Below are 17,617 nucleotides of genomic sequence, written 5' to 3' on the forward strand. Positions count from 1 at the left end.
ATTTCTTAGAGAAGATCTCGCTTATCTGAATTACAAAGATGTTAACATTGTGTTGTCACTGTGAATAAGGAGTTTAGGCAAAGATTTATTTTGATTAAGAACTGGAAGAGCTGGAGAACAATTACTGCACCGGTAGTGTGAAACTTACTTATGGATGTTTAAAATGAAGCAGAACATATTTACTTATTTATTGATGCTGAAATTAGAGTATGCTTTTACCTGTAAGTAAAAAAAACCTTGCACATGCAGCTGCAAAATCTAGTTGAGGCTACGTGCATGCTATATGCACTGTGAGAATAGAATATAACTCTGATGGATATACATTGCTGTATCGGGTGAGGAATTTTTAGGCAATGGCATTTGACATTGCAGTTCAAGGATGGAAAAGATTTATTGATCTGTGAGTTAAATAGTGACCCTAGTTTCACCTCTTGTTAGTGCTCTGTAGATTACATTTAAAAACCATAATGCAATGAATCCTTAGGCTTGGATACATGTAAATCCTTCCCTTGATAGATCACAGAGGAGCAAAAGCCTGAAGGAGATGTTTAGTTCCACCACTTGCTTAATTTAGAGGGCATTTTCATTAGACCAGGGTCAGTTTTGTAGGATTCTTCCTCCATCTTCGCTTTCCTGATAACATCACTTATTTTGATCTATAACGACCTCCCAGGCCAATATTTGTAAACAGTGACTGAGGTCATGAGTCAACACCATCTCAACATACAGGATGTTAAACTGGACAGTAAGGTTTATTGTGTCACTGGGCTCAGCTCCGCATCACTAAGGTAATTATTAAACCCGGGGCAAACAGAACTTTGATCCCATGTGTATTTTTAAATGATTGACAGCGGCCATTTTTACAAAGATGTCACTTTGAAAAGCCATTCTCATTAGGAATCCATTGTGTCAACACATCAGGTGTCCAGTGCAAGGTTTAGCAAAGGGAGCTAGCCTGTAGAAAAGGTGCCAGTGTGGGTGCTGTGTGAGGAGCTGTGGGGTTTCCCCTGGTTCCCAGCCAAGAGGACTGTGAAACATTCATCTCCCAAAGGAGAAAGCAGTTCCCATCAGCGCTACTAACCAGCAGAAAGGGTGACTGTGGCCAGGAGAGAAGTGGATGGAAGTTGTGCTGGTTGGGGCTGGGGTAGAGTTCATTTTCTTCATAGTAGTTAGCATGGGTTTGTGCTGGAAACAGAGCCGATAATACAGGGATGTTTAGCTGTTGCTGAGCAGTGCTCACACAGAGCCAAGGGCTTTTCTGCCTCTCACCCCACCAACGAGTGCACAAGGAGTTGTGAGGAGACACAGCTGGGACAGCTGAGCCCAACTGACCACAGGGATATTTGGTACCATATGCCATGCTGCTCAGCATATAAAGCTGGGAGAAGAAGAAAGGGGAGGGATGTTCAGAGTGATGGCATCTGTCTTCCCAAGTCACCCTTACACAGGATAGAGTCCTGCTTTCCTGGAGGTGGATGAACACCTGTCTATGAATAGGGAGTGGGGAAAGAATTCCTTGATTTTATTTGCTTGTACTTTTGCTTTACCTCTTAACCTGTCTTTATCTCAACCCACGAGTTTAATCACAGTTACCCTTCTCTTTCTCATACCCATCCCATAATGGCGAGTGAGCAGCTGTGTGTGGCTGAGCTGCTAACTGGGGTTAAACCATGACAAAGTATAACGATGTGCATTATAAAAATGCAGCAGGACTTCTCTTTCTTTAAAAACTCCATCTCTCCCCTTGGTCATGGGAAGACTGGCTAAGCATCTTCCCTCTGTTGTCTTCTCCAAGGTCAGCTTCATATAGGCCAAACACTGTCCATTTTGTCTTGCTGCATCCCTTCCTGAGTAAGAAAGGTGCAAAGCTCCCAGTGAAAGAGGTGGGCACCTATGGTATTGTGCTAGCACTTCTCTTAGGCACCAATCCACTAAACATCATCCATGACCAGAGAGCATGCTGCTTCAGGGAACAGAAAACACAAATTAAGCAGGCAAAAGCCTCAAGCCAGCCTACAAATAACCAAAACAACTCCACTGTGGAGTTTATCTTCTGAAGGAAAACTCTGCTATTGCCAGTATCTTGCTGACTTCAGCAGGACAATTTATTTCCTTTACAAGACATGGATGGAGGGAGGAAAAGGCACCCATTCTGGTGTCCAGAGACATGTAATGACCTCGGGAGGGGGGAGGCCCAGCTTCGGTGGTGTCTCCAGCAGGTAAAGAGGCCATACCCACCTTATCCACCTCATGGAAAGGGCTGAGGTGGACACCAGGCTGGGGTCAGGGCATGCCTGTCTCCTTGATGGTGAGCCACTGTGCAGGAAATAGTGCAAGGTGGAAAATGACAGAGAGAAAACAAGTCTGAGAGAAGCATGGAGAGCGGACACTTAGCCAGGGCAGAGAAAGCCTCCAGTCTACCTCTGCTTTGGTGCTTTGATTTAAATGGCTTCTTGCACAAAATACCACAACACTTAATGTTCATCAGGGAGTGTAGTGATAGGGCAAGAGGGAATGGCTTCAAACTGAAAGAGGGTAGCTTTAGATCGAGCGTTAGAAAGAAATTCTTTACTATGAGGGTGGTGAGGCACTGGAACAGGTTGCCCAGAGATTGTGGATGCCCCATCCCTGGCAGTGTTAAAGGCCAGGTTGGATGGGGCTTTGGGCAAACTAATCTAGTGGAGGGTGCCCCTGCCCATGGCAGGGGTTTAGAACTACATTTTTGATGTCCCTTCCAACCCAAAGCATTCTATGATTATATGACTCTATGATTCTATAAGAGTACCAGATCTTGGGACTTGTATGTAGAGGTTTGTGTTTATACATGTGTAAAGGTAGGGACTTTGGAGAAAATATGCGAAGTTGGAGAAGAAAGGAAATACAGAAGTGTATCTGGGTGAATTCAGGTGAACCCCTGACTGAGAACAGAGGTCAAAACCACCCAGTATTATCGGACTTGCAGATCAGATGATGGGAAGGGACCTGCCTGCAGAGGAGGACCAAGGTGTCTGTCATGGGAAAGATCATGCTGGCACCAAGAGAAAAATAAATAGATGGGATGCTTTAGTAAACATCCTACTTACCAGGGCAACTCTGTGCCTAGGAAGTGCTCACCCGTGCCTTGGACTATGGACAGTTAAGAGCCCTGTAGCTGGTCAAGAAAGGCCATGAAGGTGTTTGTACATGTGTAACTGCACAGCTGTATCTCAGCAGTCAGAGGCAGCTCTTTTAGGTTGCTAATAAAGGGCCCAAGCAAGTGGGTATGCATAAATCTAAGGTATGGATGAGCAGAGCAGTGTGCAGTAACATCAACACTTTCCTTCTTGTTCTGCTTTGCTGTACTGGACTGAGCCATGCTCAGAGCCCAGGAAGGAAAATTGCCTGTCCAAGCACTGCTGCAACCCCAGCACATGAAGTCTAGAGAGGGAAAACCCAACTCATTCATTTACAGTTCTGCTTAATTAAAGAAACTCTTCCTATGATTTCATTGTAGAAATAATTCCCAACGATGCACTGGAATAAAATTCTGTTTCTGCCACTAATAAAATGCTGTGGAAGTGTGTAATTACACAGCTCCTTTATTTGAATTGTAAGATGCACTGCACAGTGGCGGGTCTTATGACTATGTAAATTTAAAGCCCTAAATATTTCATACTAGCTGTAAAATAACATAGTGTAATCAAAAAGTCTGCCATGGCTGGAAAGGATGGGCTAGGTGTGAAGATGATGAAAACTCATCTGTTTGCTTGGCACTGTCAGTCAGGTGGTACTTGTCTACTTTTCCTGAGATCTTGTGGGAAATTTATGGCAGATTTTGCAGCTATTCTTTGCTGCCCATCCCCATAGACACAGCCATCAGCATACACACAAACCATCCTGCTCTCCTGCACCTGGAGGGTCTCTGGGAGGAGAATGCTGTGGCCCAGGACCCTCCAGGAGACAGCCCTGAGACCTGGAAAGGGATCCCCGGAATCAATGCTGAAGCACAGCTTTTGGCTTGAAATAATAATCGAGTCGCTCTGAAGTAAACGTTCACTTTATTTATAGTGATTAAAAAGAAATCTGCAGATGGGCAGATATTTGTGGAGAAAATCTGCAAAGAACGAGCAGGTGAAACCCCAGCACGCTGGTGAGGCTTCTTCCTAATAGCTTCTCTGTATCACCTCTAGCAAATGGATATCTGCAGCGGTGTCGTTTATTGTTGATGACTGATAATAGGATTACTGCTCCCACATCCAAGGAGCATGGCATCTCAAATAGCATCGTTTCATGCCGAAGGAAAGACATTATTATCACATCCTGACTTTGCGTATTGCTCACCCAGTTATCTGTGCAGGACTAGGTGTAAAGCTCTGAGCCTTTACAGGATATTATCATGTTATATGAAATTCATGCTGCTGCAGCTATAAATCAAGAGGACACCTTGTATGGTGGCTGGTTCTCCTTGGAACAGCATCTCTAAGCAGAGGCTCTGTTCTCTGGAAGATTAGAGTGTGATTTAAAGAAAAACATTACCAATGAATTTAAAGCTCATCAAAAGGACAGGTTTAATAACTTTGATAGTCTCTGTTTAGCAGTGTCGTATGTTTAGCTACAGCAAAAGCTTCTCCACAACTCCTTAAGATACCCCAAGCCTGACTAGAGAGTCCTTCCTTTGCAAGACTAAAGGGATAATTAATTTTAAATAATATTTCTCAAACAGCATTTCCATCTATTGACACCAGCGAGAAGAGCAGGGGCTGTGCTGCTGTCCAAATGCAAGGAACCTCTGCCCACAGGGAAACAGCAGAGGCTGCACACGGCAGGTGCCGTTTGGGGAGCAGCTGACCTGATCCTAATGGCTTGTGGGTTCCAAAGCACACTCTTCCCTGCCTCCCCCCTGCCCCTTTCCCCGCCTGTCCCAGAGGCACGGCAAAAAGCCCTCCAGATTTTTGGCTGAGTTCAGTTTTGGCTCACAGCAGAGTGAGTGGTGGGAGCACACAGCACAGGGCAGCTGGGGGCAGAGAGCTCCGGGCCCTTTGGCAAGGGGAGGTGATAACCCCTGTTAAGGTGGGGAGCAGTGGAGGTTTGGAGATGCTCATATGGGGCTTTGCTCTCCAGTGAGGATCAGGATCACTGAGACCATGGGTGCCCAGAAGAGCTCGTATTGCTGCATGCACTGCATGTTTATCAGTGCAGTGCCCATCCCAGCCCTTCTCGTGTTCCTTCACTAGAAAGACTGAACGCTGCATTCTTTCAGCACAGGAGGTTGGCTGATAGGATTATGGAGGAGTGACAGCTGGAAGAGAAACACTGTCTTCAGAAACCATGCAGCAGTGAAAGTACAGCTAAATGTAAACACTGGAGTCATGGCAACTAAGGATCAAAGGTGAAACCAGAAGTCTTGGCTCAGCTCTGCACAGCTGGTTCAAACTTTCCAGTGTGTCCCAGTTAAAACCTCTGCTGAAGCCACCTCTGCTGGGTTGCTGACTCTGATTTGAGCAACATCTTGTCTCCTTTTGCTGACAGAAGGCTGTATTATCCACAGGCCAACTGAAGCAGGGCATGCAAAGGAGATTGGGGTCGAACATTAAGAAATATTTATATAAACTTATCATTAATTGAGCTGTGAGAAGGTCAATTCCATTTCCAGGGATCAAGACACAGAGGTGGGCTCTCCCATCATTAACCTAAGGTGTATCCAGAGCCCCCTCCAATACTCACTAAGTCAGACAAAGTCTTTGGATCTACCTCTCAGATGCTGTTAATCCTCTGAATTTTAAAAACTTATAATGAGAATTCAAAGCTAAATTTCCAGTAACAATGAATTAATTCTCCCAGTGGCCAAATATGCTTAGTACCTGACCCCAGGAAGTTAGGCTGAAGCAGGTTTTCCTACGGGCTTTTCACCTGTGCCATTGCTTCTCTTCTTCACAAAGACATTAATTGAAGAGACCAACTTTTGCACACCCCCTGAGGATTTCTATTTCACCTGTGTTATTAAAAATAGAAAATGACAGGTTATAAGCTTGTAGCAGACTAAAAACTCATGTATGCCTCTCCTTGGACTCACAGCAAACAAAGGGAGAGACTAGATGTGCTGGGGAGAATTGTGTTAAGAGCCTTGTAAATTAAACCCCAAGTAGTTTGTGAGAAAAACCAGCCCTCAGACTGACACAGTTTAGTGTTTCGCCTTCTCTCCATACACGTATGGAGCAGGAGAAAAGTTCTACTGCATCTGAGGCATGAAGACAACACTTCATCATCCTTTGGAAAAGTACAGAGAGATCCAAGTGTGTGCATAAAAGTAATCATTTAAGAATGAACTTCTGTTGGTTACAAGTTAAGGCTTTAAAATGCCCGCTGACTATAAAGGCTTGTAATATTTCAGTAGGTTATTGCCTCTGAGAGGTGTTGCCACTTCATTATACATTTTCTGATTGTTCAAAAGCCTACGATGCTAAAGATGTGCTTTCTTCTGCCTGAAATAATGCCTGAGACTTGGGTGAGGGAGTGAATGTATGGTGTATGCTGCTCATGAATAAAAGATGCCTGCAGCTAAGCCATCTAGAGTGTTCCTCTCTTAGGGGATTAGTGCTATTGTTCAGAAATTTTTAAAGAATAATTTTTAGAGACTTTTATTTTTTTCTAAAAAAAAGAGGAGGAAGCCAATTGCTTGAGTAATGGTGAGGATGCTTTAGTGGAGGGGATGGCAGGGAGGGAACTGGGGAGGACACCGAGACTTGCCATGGTCAGTCATGAGAGACATCTCAGTGCTGTCCCTTGCCCCAGGCAGAGGCGAGCTCTCCGCAGCGAAACACCACAAGCCTTCCCGCTGCAGACAGGCACAGGGAAACTCACCCATGGCAGAAACTGCTGAAAATGTGGCCTCTTCTAAGCAGGAGGCTCATGGCGTCGCCCCTTTACTTCAAAGACACGAGTACGGCTGAAGGCAGCAGCACTTTGACTTCCCCTCTCGCCCCTGGGACACGCAGCGCTCATTCGAGCTCCCGGCTACCTGGACTGTCTGAAGTGGTGGCCATGCGAGCCACAGGAGACCTCTCACCCGTGCCTGCCCTGGGACAGGCTCCAGTCACTGCTGGGCTCTCAGGGATGGCCTCAAAACTGCCCAAGATGCAAAAGGCCTGAGCACTGACCCCAGCAAACAGCCAGCTGGGCATCACGAGAACCGTCTTACAGGATTTACCAGGTGAGGTTTGTGCAGGAAGGAAGTAGAGCAAGTGTGAAACTGCTCTGCTGAAGTGTAACTCTGAGGCTGGCACCCACGCCGTGCTTCTGCACATGCATCTGAAATACCAGCAACAGTCAGTCAAGGCATGGAGAGAGGGGAAACGTGCTGCATATGCTGCCACAGGCAGCTCCTGGCAGAACAGCCATTGCATCTGCCCATCTACAACAGAACAGTCACAACAGAGAGGCCAAAACCTCTGGCCACATCACCCACCTTGAGCATGGAGCTCCTGGAAGAGGACTGAAGGTTGCTCATGGAGACAGTGGTGTGGCTCCAGCCAAAGAAAATATGCATCGAGTCAATCGACCTTCCCCACAACAGCAAGGATCTTCTGAGCTTGCAAGTGTTTCAAATGATGTGTTGAGATGCTGCCTGTGCTCCTGCATTTGGCTGAGGGGGAAGCTACAACTCCAGGTCCCTTTTCAGTAGCCCAGAGGCTTACACTCATGTGCTCCGGCAGGGGCCATGAAGGCCCCCATGATGGATGTCCCTCTGCTTCTCCCAAGCCTTGGTGGCACAACCAGTTAAAGCATTCATTCCTCCGTTGTGGAGAGTCTCTGCTCATAACCCATTGGGAACTGCTCTGCACATGGCAAGAAAGGGAAGATGTGTGTGTCCAGGACAGTTTTATCCTCCAGGTATCAACTCTTCATCCTAAAGTCCCCATGCAGTTTTTTCTTTTTGGCTCTTGAAAACACTTCTCTTTTTCTTTGAGCTTGGCAGTGAACACCCACATTTGTTCTGAGAAGAGTGACAAAGAGCCACAGCCCCGAAAATGCGAGAAAAAAAGAAAAATACTCTCGTTTCTCTAATGCTGTGGTTCTGCCCACAGGGTTAGCAGGCGACGGATTGCAGTTACGCTTTAAGCATCTCCTTGTTTTATTGCAGGAAAAGCATCAACATGTGTGCTGCATTTTTTGGCTTCTAAACAGCAGAGTAAGTGTACATACAATTGAGAGGTTATGTATAATATATGAAAAGACGACATTTTGATCCATGCAGCAAAATGAAATGTATGCAAATGATTAGCAGTTTATATGGAATAAAGTTTTACTACATGCAATTTTATGCGCTCACAGAGAGAATCTGTAATCGCACTAAGGAACTTAATGAATGAGGGGTTTTAGAATGAGAAACCTTTTAAGGTTTGAGCCAATAAATATCTAAAATATGGAGATTAAAAATAACACTGGAATACACACAGTAGCCAAATGAAATCATCACGTTTACGCTTAAGGAATGAATGAGAGCAAACCCTTCGTTTTCTCTATTAATACTTTCCTTTAAAGTCCATATTTTCTTTTGCCACATTTTTCACCTAAAAGCCTGCATGAGCTTTTGTACTGTTGCCAGGCTTATTTTTTGTTTATATACAGGTTCTTGCCATGGAGATATGTCCCTGACATGAAGGCATCCAGTATAGGAAATGACATGCAATGCCTTATTCTTCTTAGTTTAATTAATGCTCTGACAACTTGGCAATAAGGCTGCAGTGAAGAAAAGGTCTCTGCAGGGAACCGCAGGTTTTGAGCAATAAGAAAGCTGTCAAAATTTTACTATATATCTATAGTAACATATCGAACATCCAAAGATTTCTGGAAGGCATCTGTAGAAAAGAATTCAAAAGAAAAAAGGTTAGCAGAAAAATGATGTTCCTTAACCTACTAAAAATAAAAGAATGACTTTCTCAGCAGCCGGAGTCGGAACTGGGGAAGCAGCCTACGCTGACTTACTCATTTCATGAAAAAAGAAATTCCAGTTTTTAATGAGCGAGGATTGTTTGACACAAACAGTAAAAAGGATTAGCCCGATCCCTGTTGCGACTGGTTCTCTCCTGGGATTCAAACAAGCTGAATGAGGAGCAGATCCGTCCCATACAGTGATCCCATGTAACCAGTCTGAATCTCTATAAACCCAGGCTGTCTTCTCCACAGACCTCTCATCTTTCTTATCTGAAAGTACAACAGCAGCATGATTTTGGCAAGAAGGCAGGAAAAGGTGTCCCCTCTCTCTCTCTCTCTCTCTCTCCTCTGACTGGTCCAGGATTTTGGGAAGCATCTAGGACAAGAGGAAACAGCCTCAAGTTGTACCAGGGAAAGTTTAGATTAGATATTAGGAAAAGCTTCTTCACCAAAAGAGTTGTCAGTCACTGGAACAGGCTGCCCAGGGAAGTGGTTGATTCACCATCCCTGGAGGCATTTTAAAGACCTGTAGATGTGGTGCTTGGAGAGATGCTTGTGAAATTCCCAGATCTCAACACAACACTGCTCTCAGAAGTTCAAGCAGGACTCCCAGCTATTTGCTGTTTCTAATGATTTGCATCCTTAAGGAATAATCAGAAATGGCATAGAAAACGTAACTGTGAGAAAACAGGATGGGTATTTATCCATGCAGTTGGAACTCAGGGACTGCTGTAACTGCGTGTAGCATCTTTTGCCCTCCTTGCAATTTTGCTTATTGACAACCCATCTTTCTTTTTCAGGGTTGCTGATGGAGATCCTACATTCTGCAAGGTGAAATGACCTCTCCCCTGTGGAAGGTCGCAGGGGAGCTGTTTTGGGATGCCTGCACCTGGGCTGGCACCCAGGGCAGCGTCCCAGACAGCCCAGGGCACTAGTTTTCCCACACAAATTGATGTCACAGGCACAAATAAACACTGCAATGGGTTAGGAAGAGGAAAAAAAAGGGAGCTGGAATTGCACTGATGGAAATGGGGGAGAGGGAGAAACAGCACCATCACAAATACTGCAAAAACTTCTAACTAGAGAGAAATAAGGATAAGAGCAAGAATATAACAAATGCACCACCAGAGTGGTAAATGACTTTCCTCTCCATCACTGCCTCTTGGGTACTTTCTTCTGCTGAATTCTATAGACATGCTCCCTCATCTGGCAAGGATGTCTTAATGACTGGTTACATACCATACTCTGCTATTTTCTCTTTCCAACTATTTTCTGACTCCCAGGATTTGGTAGGTACCTGTGTGAAAGTCATCATTACCTATGTGAAGATGGAGAACGGACCCAAATGCTGAACTGTGTACAGTTCTGGGCTCCTCACCATAAGAAGGACATTGAAGTCCTGGAGTGAGTGCAGAGAAGGGCAACCAGGCTGGTGAAAGGGCTGGAGGGCAAATCCTATGAGGAGCGGCTGAGGGAGCTGGGGCTGTTTAGCTTGGAGGAGGCTGAGGGGAGACCTTATCACCACCTACAACGGAGGTTGTAGAAGTGGGTGATGGTCTCTTCAGCCATATGACAGAGGATAGAACAAGGGGAAATGGCATAAAGCTGTGCCAGGGTAGGGACAGATTGGATATTAGAAAAAAAAATGTCACTGAAAGAGTTGTCAGGGCCTGGAACAGGCTGCCCAGGGAGGTGTTTGGTCACCGTCCCTGGATGTGTTTAAAAAAAGGGTAGATGTGGTACTTAGGGATATGGTTTAGCATAGGATGGGAATGGTTGGACTTGATGATCTTCAAAGGTCTTTCCCAACCTTGTGATTCTTGTGATTCTGTGATTCCTGAACTACAAGTGCTCGGGCTTCAGAAAAGCCTGTGAGCAAAGCTCTACTTCCCAGCCCTACAAGACCTGTTTTGTTACTCTGAACTCAAATACCTGAACACAGGACATGAAATAAAAAGCAGCAAGTATTTCCCTGAGCAAGAACCGCACGCAGAAAGGGAAGTATTTGCATATTATAAATCCTGTTCTGCAGTAAATCTGTATGTGCCAGGAAAACAGAACATATGTGCTGAATGAATTTAGACATAACTGCACCTTTGCTGTGCTGCTTACGAAAAATCACATCTACCACACCAGGTCTGTCACTGACACTGGCTTTCCATCAGCACTTCATCAAAATCAAACATGAAAAACAAACACCAAGAACAAGATGACTGTCTATACAGTATTCATGGTCCAATATATTTACACCAAGATTTGGAAAAGCCCCTTGCTGAAGCTGAACACCTGCCTGAATACCCAAGAGCCCTGTCTAATATCCCAACAAGGGTGTCAGGATAGAGGACAGTATTTGCTAACAGGTTACTTGCACCATGCACACCTGCCCCAAGGGGGACAGGCAGCCTGCAGCAGCCTTTCTGCTCTGCTGGGCGACCCAACTAGGACATGCCAACCCCTGGAGCTGGCTGTGCTTGTGGAGCAGCTCTCTGCAAGACCCGTTTCAAAAACCCACACAGAATTGTAGCAGGAGGGCACAAGAAAAAAAAGGGAATACAGAAGTTTGGGAGAGTTCATTAATTATCCAAGGTGTCAAAGGAGCAAGTTCATCCCCACTTCATCTCAAAGGAAAGCCCAGCCCCTTCCATACCAGAGTCACACAGCTGGACCCAGGCAGCAGGCAGTGAACACGGGTTTTTCTTTCCATACTTTGCTGTCTGGTGGTGGTAACTCCCCTGGAGAGCTGTATGAAAAATCACTTTTGGCAGTGGCCAAAGCGGCAATCACTTGAAGCCAAAGCATAAGAGACAGGTGTCTGTTCAAAACTAGTGTTTGGAGCAAGCAAAAGGAAGACTTGGAGATATTTCTGCCGCTTTGGAGAAAAGGGACGTTGGTCACTGGCAGAGGAGGAGGCACTGTAAGTACAACACATGCCAACGCTTCAAACATTAAGTCTACTTATGGTATCTGGTCCAAGCCCACCTTGCTTACAACATCCAGTCACTCATTTAATTCAAACAGCATGGGAACACCCATGGTCCCAGGCGGTTCAGCAGTCTGGGTCTTAATTTAATACAGCCCTTCTAAGCTTGTCGGTATTAGAAGCCTAGATACTCAGTTTTTCAAACATACAACTGATACATAGCTCATGTCCAGTAACAAGCAGCTTTAAAACTTCCCATTCTAGCATACAGACTGCCACTGAGCTGTTGCTTTTTAAAGCCACCTCCCTGTACAGTTTTCCCGTGAGCACACAAATGATTTATTTCCAGATTTATTTAATGGTTTTAAGACACACACACAAAGAATCCACAAGTAAAACTGAGCTTAATCCATCTTTACCTCTATCTGAGTGCTGTGCAGTTTATATGACTCTGCCTGTAAAGAGCAAAAGATGTGCCACATGGAAGCAAACCCACAGCGCTTTTGCTATTATCTCCCATCTAATATTCCAGTGGAGCCATTCCAGTAGCTACAGACACATAAAAATTTGCTATTGTGTATGATTAGACTTGCTAATCGTGTTATCTTTATCCCGTTGCATATTTATTAGCAACCATAAGGCTCTTGGTAAGTTTTGCCATTCTATTGTTGATAAAACGAGAAGTTACTGTCCCTTCAGGCAGCACTTACTGTTTCAAAGTTGTCTGCACTAGAACATGGAGTATGTTGATGTCCAGGTGACCCTTAGGAACCTGCTGTTTCTCACCATTCCCTGCCATGTCTACCAACTCAAGTACAAAGGGAGTATCTACTGTTGGGATACTGAGCTGTGTATACTTTGCTCACAGGTCACACACATGCACTATGTCCTACATTTCTGCTGGGAATCCTCTCCATCATGCTTCTCTCCTGGCATGGCTGGCTCTTCCAATTACAAGGGGTGTAGAATGTGCCTGAATGGTCCTTGCAGAACTGCTCAGTGGGTACTGGAAAAATTTAACCAACAGTAAGGATGGTTTTATTCTGACATGTGTAAATCATGGTGTATGGGTGCACCAGAACTTGGAAAGTGCTTAAACAACCAGTAACTTTACTACTTTAATTCATACAAAATCAGACACAATAGCCATGGGGATTATTACAGTAGAAGCAGGTTTCTGGGAGAACCAGAGTGAGGTGAATCACTATCAAAACAGACTAGAACTCCTGTATTACACGTGGATGCACCTTACAAGCCTTTTTAAAAAGAAAAATCTGTTAGATGCATAAAAATGCACCTGTTGATGAAGTCGAAGCTATTCAAGGGCACTAATTTCCTTGTAACTGATGACAGCTGTGTTTCTTTCTCCCCTACTTTCTTGTAAGAACAAGCTCCAGCTTCTGTTGGTGGTTGGATCAGCCACTGGAGATGAACAAATTCTCTGGTACTTTTTAAATACATACTGCTGCACTATAGCACCCAGGGATTTCTGATTAGTCAAACAACTGCCTTGCTCTGCAGCTTTTGCACAGTTCTTAAAACCACCTGTAGAAGGGGTGAAATCTTTGCCCCAGGGAGAGTAAAAGGGGCCAGACCTCACCCATGAAAACGGGCTCTCAGAACAGATTATTAGTAAGGTACCTCATAAGAAACTCAGCAGTAATTTATAAACTCATTGACATGGATATATAGAAATATTTCTGGTTTGTCAGAATAAATCCTACTATTCATCATCAGCACAGTTATAGCCAACATCAATCATCTACACTTCAGTCACCTTGCTGATTCTCATACTCTGCTGATTCAGCTTTTGGTTTTATATCTCTGATCGGAGTCATTCAAAAAGGTCACAGAAGTGAATTTAATGTAAGGACAGTGGTTCTGTCTAATGGGTCTTCAGTAACTCCTCCTCCTGCAGGTAATCTCATTTCAGTCCAATTAACTACATTCCACAAAACCCTGTATCCTCAGCCTTTGGATTTACACTGGAAACAATCGTCAGGGCTGGGAGATACTGAAAAAAGTAGCATGAGCACCAAGCTTTGTCAGTGCTTCTTTTGTAAGACCCTATTTCATATTTTCTAGACTATGTGCTGGGTAGTTTTGAGGGTCTGTTCCATCAGGTGGGTGGGACTGGGACAACCAAAGGGATGTCTTTCCAGCTGCCCCCTAAACTAGAACTTACACAATTGATTTTGTTCCTCATTCAAATGTTGCCAAAACATACACAGAACATCAGTTCTGAAATATGGCTTATTTAGTCCTTTCCATCCACATTGCCTGTCTGTCAGCTACAGGCAGGCAATTATGTCTTGAACTTGTTCTGGTCTTGACCTTTTTCTAGAAGAGCTATGACAACAGTGAGATGTAAAATCTTCTATCCACATTTATAAGCTCATTTCCAATAGCCAACTGAATTTTAACAGGAAACAGTGTATTTTATTAAAAGCTGTTACAAGGAACTATGTGTGTGTATGGATCCATACAGTTGAAAAACAATTCCAGAATAATTTGACCATACAATCCTGAGCTTGGGCCAATCTGCTATTATACTAGAGCAAAAGACCATTATGCTTCACTCTTGTTTTTCTGTTTGAAAAACCACATCTCACCTCTCATCAACCCCCATCATAAGCACCATTAGAAATACTCCCAAAATGACAATGTACTAAGCCAAGTGGTAAAAATCCTATTAATTTCTTTCCCATAGAAAATCTTAGATAAATGTGACCTGAAAATGTCGTTAACCTGACTCAACTTACTGTGGATACATATACTCAGGCAGGGCTACCTGTAAGGCTGTCTTCTGGGCACTCCTTGCAGTCTCCTAATGTGGGTATCTGGAACTATTTTTGAGTACCTGGGGTATTTTCATGAAGGATGCCTGTGTGTGGTATTATTCACAACTCGCTGCTGGGGAGTAAAACTTTCTGAAGAGCAGCTCCTTGCTTCTGCTCAGTAGGCACTAAGGTTTTCAGCCATCCAGACTACCACTCAGCAGGAGCTTCACAAGCTGCTGCTGTCCCTCCCCACCCCACTTTGCTGAAGCTGTTAACAAGGCTGGCTGCAGTCTTTGAAATTCTGTGACTCACAAGCTGCAGCACTTAATAAATATCAGCCCTATCATGTTTCATACATCACATTCTAATCCAGATCACATGTCATAAAAGCCTATAATGTAAAAAACTGAAACAAACTATTGCTTTACATGGACTATACAAACACCTCAAACCTTTCTTTTCCAACTTTCAGCCCCAGGCTGTTGTACAGATTTGCAAGAGCTGGGCTCAGCCCAGCACTAGCTCCAAAACATGAAGACACTAAGAAGTTCAGCCCCAAGTTCAACTTCAGTATGTTTTTATTAGCACAAAAAAAAAGCAGGTAGCAAACATTTTAAAACAGGTCATGTATTTGCATCCAGGCACTTCAGCACGTGTAACAAATGTTGCCACCTCATGGACAGGTGCTGGGTTGGATTCAGCTCAGCAGTAGGAAGGAAGAGGGATCACGGAGATGACTCATTGCTGGCCTTTCACTCTCCTGAGGAGGGGGAGCAACAGCTTGGCCAGAGAGACAGTTTCTGTCACTGAGATTCACCTAGAACTTGTTCATTTGGGTCTGAATTCAGAAGTCTGGCTACACACACACACACAACTGGGGGGGAGGGAAGGAAAAAAAAACCATGATGAATTTTTTTCAACACAGGCTGTGGGACCTGAGTTTTAAAGAGGGTGACAGAAAGCTTCAGATCCATGAAGACAGTAATCCTGAACTGGACCAAGGGACTTTAACACCCCACAAAGGCAGTGGCAATTGGGAACCCTCTACTTGTAAACTGGAGGCAAATGTAATTGTTGTGTATTCCATCATGCATCTCCCAAACTGAAGCTTTGTGTGGTAACGCTACATTGATGATTCATTACCTGCCTCTTTTGGGAAGTGCTGCAGGAATACTCTGTCACCTGCTGAATTTCTCCTTTCCTGAGGAAAGGCTGCTGTGCCACCCTCCTCTACAGGACAGGCACTGTTACAAAAGCCATTACACAGTGTTGTATCTAAAATCCATTCATTCCAAGCGGCATTAGATATGCTGGATGAGTGTAAGAGGACTGTAAAATGCTTAAACAAAAATAAAACATTTCAAGTTTGCTGTTAAGGCAGAACTTTAACAATCAACGATCTTTTAAAATAAAGCTTTGTAAAAATAAATTCATAGTCAACATTGATGAATGGTCTGAAAAAAAGACAGTATGGTGATTAATTGGGAGTTTCCCTGTCATTGTGTCTCCATGTAACAGTGTAACAGTCTGCCTACATACAACTGAGGAGAAAGGATTTATACAGCCTGACTTAAAATATGTTCTTATGTTTATTATATTTTGCTACTCCACTCTCCTAAAATGGTGGCCTCAGGAAAAGCTGCTTTGGCAGGCAATTGCAAAGATTCCTGTGGAGAGGAAGTGAAAAGACTGGGCATACAAACAAGGGCTGCTGCCATGTTCAAAGCACTGGGGAGAGTTCATAGAGCAAAATGCAGTCCTAAGTAAATGGATTTCAGGCAATTTCAGTGTTAAGATAACATCATTAAGAGTAGAACAGATTGTGCTCAAACCCTGCTGTTTATAATTAACACATTGCTTCCAAATACTCCAGGGTCCCTGGTAAATAGTCCTCTGCTCAGATCCACCCAGACCAATCAGAGTATTTTCATCAGGTTCCATGCTGGGCCAGCACCTGTTTGGACAAATCCAAAAGAGCCAAAATACTCTTCTTTCTGGCCAGCTAAGTAGAGAGATGAACACAGCTTGCCTTAGTCATTGTCACAGTGTCCATATGGCTGTGAAGCTTGTTTTCACAAGAAATCGTACAAGTACTTTATTATGTCGAAGTTCACGGTCCTATAAACAAAAACACAGATATTAGAGCAGTCATCTCAACGCCACAGAGGCTTTCACCTGTCTGGAGACTGCACACACGGGACGCCCTGCAGAATCCAAACCAGCGATATCCCCCAAAGAAGTGCAATCAAGGATGAACACATTTTTAAATTCCAGTGTTATGTACAGTACCTGTCTTCTGACTACTTAAACTTTGTAAGGCTTTATGTAAGAAATAAAACAATTTTCTAGTAAAACCCGGAAGATTCTTATTTCAATTAAGCAGCAAAATATATCAAAGTTAATAATATGTCAACATGGTCAACATGATACTCTAGTTGGTGATGCAAAGCAGCAATCTTTTATGCTACTGAATGTTTTGTTCTTCTTTCAAACCACCTGTTTTAGCATGTACTGTGTAACTCCTTCATCTGTACTCATTTGCAGTCTGCGTTCTTTCAGTCTTGACACCAGTTGACCCATGTTCATAGCTAAATTTGAAAAATCCAAGAATGCAGCTCAATGGGATAGAAGATTTTAATGTATACTTTTGTACTTTAATGGCAGGCAGAATGAAACAGCAGTAGAATAAAACATATAATTATTTTTTTGTCTCTAAACTCATTCTGCTATACAATCTAACACTCAGACTTTGGGGTTTACTGTTTGAATAAATAATGCAAATTACTGCATATAATGACAAGTATAAAATTAAAAGTTTTTTAAAAAGTATTCAATGATGCAAAAATAACCGCTCACAATGCTGAGTGAGATTAACTGACTGAATGTTTTATTTGTTAGACTACAATCATTTAATATTCTCTGTTCAGCACCGTTCTGTAACCCACTTTTGGAAAAGTTTCTGTAAAGCATCATATCGGGCAGAGAAAAAGTTCAGAAATCTCCA

The 17,617-nt window shown here is 43.6% G+C and overlaps 1 protein-coding gene across 2 annotated transcripts in view; it reads right to left on the reverse strand.

Annotated features, from left to right (window-relative positions):
• Window positions 1-16,081: 16,081 nt before the first annotated feature.
• Window positions 16,082-17,617, reverse strand: part of ORC5 (origin recognition complex subunit 5) — a gene marked incomplete at both ends in the record, with an annotated part of 69,793 nt that continues 68,257 nt past the window's right edge. The window contains one exon of one of the 2 annotated variants that reach the window (XM_084277146.1): window positions 16,082-16,731. In XM_084277146.1, the coding sequence (XP_084133272.1) occupies window positions 16,686-16,731 (46 nt within the window). Of the gene's footprint in view, window positions 16,732-17,137; window positions 17,202-17,617 lie in introns of those variants that run through there. The other variant, XM_084277147.1, reaches the window with a different exon arrangement.

The sequence above is a fragment of the Gallinula chloropus genome (genome assembly GCF_964237585.1).
Source record: "Gallinula chloropus genome assembly, chromosome: 1".
Taxonomy (NCBI): Eukaryota; Metazoa; Chordata; class Aves; order Gruiformes; family Rallidae; genus Gallinula; species Gallinula chloropus.